Source organism: Microchirus variegatus (genome assembly GCF_963457635.1).
Source record: "Microchirus variegatus genome assembly, chromosome: 15".
Lineage (NCBI taxonomy): Eukaryota > Metazoa > Chordata > Actinopteri > Pleuronectiformes > Soleidae > Microchirus > Microchirus variegatus.
In genome coordinates, this window is record NC_139816.1 from 3,733,373 (window position 1) to 3,736,186 (window position 2,814).

The 2,814-nt window shown below is 46.3% G+C and overlaps 1 protein-coding gene across 1 annotated transcript in view; it reads left to right on the forward strand.

Moving 5' to 3' along the window:
* The window catches only part of LOC310937244 (A-type potassium channel modulatory protein DPP6-like), a gene marked incomplete at its 5' end in the record, with an annotated part of 222,330 nt that overhangs the window by 167,051 nt on the left and 52,465 nt on the right, over positions 1–2,814 (forward strand). The window contains 2 exons of the mRNA XM_083901474.1: positions 759–811; positions 1,869–1,875. Coding sequence (XP_083757600.1) covers positions 759–811; positions 1,869–1,875 — 60 coding nt within the window. The remainder of the gene's footprint in view (positions 1–758; positions 812–1,868; positions 1,876–2,814) is intronic.

The following is a 2,814-nucleotide window of genomic DNA, read 5'->3' on the forward strand; positions in this document are numbered from 1 at the left end:
AGCACACAGCAGCAGTGATCGTATCAGCTCCGCGTCGACGTCTTTTCAGATAAACAAAGCGGTGAAGAAAAAAAAAAACCCCCAACAAAAACAGACTCATATCTGTATCAGCGGCCCCGGTATCGAGCCATCGAGACAAATATTGTTTACGCGTCTTTATCCAGATCACGCTCACTCACTCACTCACTCACTCACTCACTCACTCACTCACTCCCTGGATTTATAGCGCAGAGAGTAAATCCACAGCGAGCTCCCGAGGATAAAAACACAGAAGACTGTTAAAGAACGACAATATAGAGTCATTTTGAGATGACAGAGAGGGAGGATCGTGCTTCTCCTTCTTCTAATTCATGATTTTGACCCTCGTGTCCCCCCCTATATATATGTTTTTATTTTTTATTTTATATTCTCAACACTTAACCTCGCCGATTACATCGTCGTGCGACAGAAGGACAAACGGAAGGTTTTGCCTCGTAAAGTCTGCGCCCGCTTAACTCTACGATATCCTCAGAATACGTCAAAAACGTTTAAACGTACTCCCCCGTGTGACGGTGTCAAAATAACAGGATAACAAGTGCGTTTCCCCCGCGTTGCCGCGTTGCGTCGCCTGTGGTTCGGCGGGTTTTTAAAAAAAAAACACGCGCTAAACACCAGCCTCACAACCTCGCTGTGTGTTGTCTGCTTAATGTCAGATTTAATGCTCCTGCTAAGTGCTGCTGTAAGTGATTCCTCTCTGTCTCTCTCTCTCCCACCTCCAGGTGTACCAGTATTCCTACACAGCGTTCTACATCATCTGCAGTTTGGAGACTCCGTGAGTAGACGACGACGACTACGACGACGTTATCTTCGCCTGACGTTTTACGGCCCCCCGCGACTTAAGGCCACATTATACTTCTCCGACTGCGTATGCGTTATCCGTCTGCGTCACCACGGAGACGCCTCGAGCATTTATACTTCTGCGTCGTGGTGACGGACACTCGCTGCGATTTCCCGCCCGATCAGTAGGGGTCGCTGCGCAAGGTTGTTCTGCTTCTGGCTACAGTGAGCAATGGCGTCCGAGAAAGAAAGAGAGAGAAAGACTGTTGTTGTTGAAACAGTGGCCTTTTCTCACTTTTCTGTGTGACGGAACGCAGTTTTAAGATAATTTGAGGCGAGAAATTGGCCATTTAGAGTCTACACATATGCTGTGTGTGTTAAGATATGACATATTTATAGTTTGGCAGCGGCGTTATCGGCGGGGATCAGCTCCGCCTCTGTCAGGACGCCCGGAGCGCACTGAGAGCCGGCACAGAGCAGCTTCGCTCGGCCTATCCTGAGGACCAATCGCAGCTCTTGCCGTCTCCGTAGTCCCTTTACGGAGTGACGGACACTTAAAAAATATTTCGTGCACCCGGAGACGACGCAGAGGCTCTTCGACAGTCTCTGCGTCGACGCAGAGTCTCTACGTAGCCTACGCAGAGCACTTTACGCAGAAGTATAAATTGGGCTTCACTCTGCGCTAACGTTATCTGGTGAAATCAAACGGGGGGATAAATTAACCCCCCCCCCCCCCCCCCGTGTGACCCGCCGGCAGCTCCTCGCCTTAACGTCGGTCCCGTTAGATGATGTCGGGAAGCCTTTCAGACACAATTAGACGAAGGTTCTAACAGACGGGATTGTTTAAAAAAAAACGAGTGTGCCGCGAGGCGGCGAGGGGAAACGCTAATAAAGACACGGGCTGTGCTGTGTCGTTTCACCCCCCGAGAACGAGGTTGTCTTTCAGAGCTGGAGTGGTTTAAAAAAACTGAGAAGAGAGAAAGTCGAGCACGTTCTCTTTGGTTTGTGTTAAAGGACATTTAATTGGTCTGTGTTCAAATCGACCTTTTGAGGGTGTCGGTAACTGAATAGCATCGGTAATGAGGGTCTTATTCGGCAAGGCGCCGTCCAAAAACGTGCAGATTTTGGGCAAAATTGGACACTTGATGTTTGGGTGGCTCACGATTCCATTCGATTCCAAAATGCAGAGTGTGTTAAAGTGATAGTTCGGAAATTATGGACATAAGACCTATTTTCCAACTCGGCCGGTGTGATGGAGACGTCTGGAGACGTTTTCAAGAAATTTCATTCAGTTCTTCTAGTTGCCGAGTTAGCCGATGCTATTGCTAGCGCAAGTCAATGATACAAGTTAGCATGGCATTAAAAACACTCATACTGACTCCACAGTGCACCCGAGGCAAATCGATTGTAACGGCAGACTATCGACGTACACATCTGTGTTGATAGAATGTTTGAAATAAAACCAACCTTGCAATTTGAAGGATTTATGTCTCAGCAGCAGCAGCAGCAGCAGCGTGTCATACTTCTGGCAGCGGCGGACTGATTCTGCTGCCGGAAGTATAGCGCTGAGAAAGTAGTCCCTCAAAAATTCATGCGATGCGACGTTAGTTTTGTTTCAAATATTATTCTATCAACACAGATATGTACATCGATAGTCTGCCGTTACAATCGATTTGCCTCGGATGCACTGTGGAGTCGCTATGAGTGTTTTTAATGCCATGCTAACTTGTATCGTTGACTTGCGCTAGCCATAGCATCAGCGAACTGATGGCATCAAAACAATAGAGTTTGTATAAGATAATGTGATAATGTGATCACACAAGGACAAACTTAAGACAAAAGTTAACATTTATTCATTCAAAACAAATAAAAACTTACTTACTGTACAACAAAAATAACTTGCATAAATAAAAGCTTAGGCTAGCTGACTTTTTCTACCAGAAGTTACAAAAATAAACTGTACACAAATAACACAAACTGCTTGCTGTTTTGTGTTTT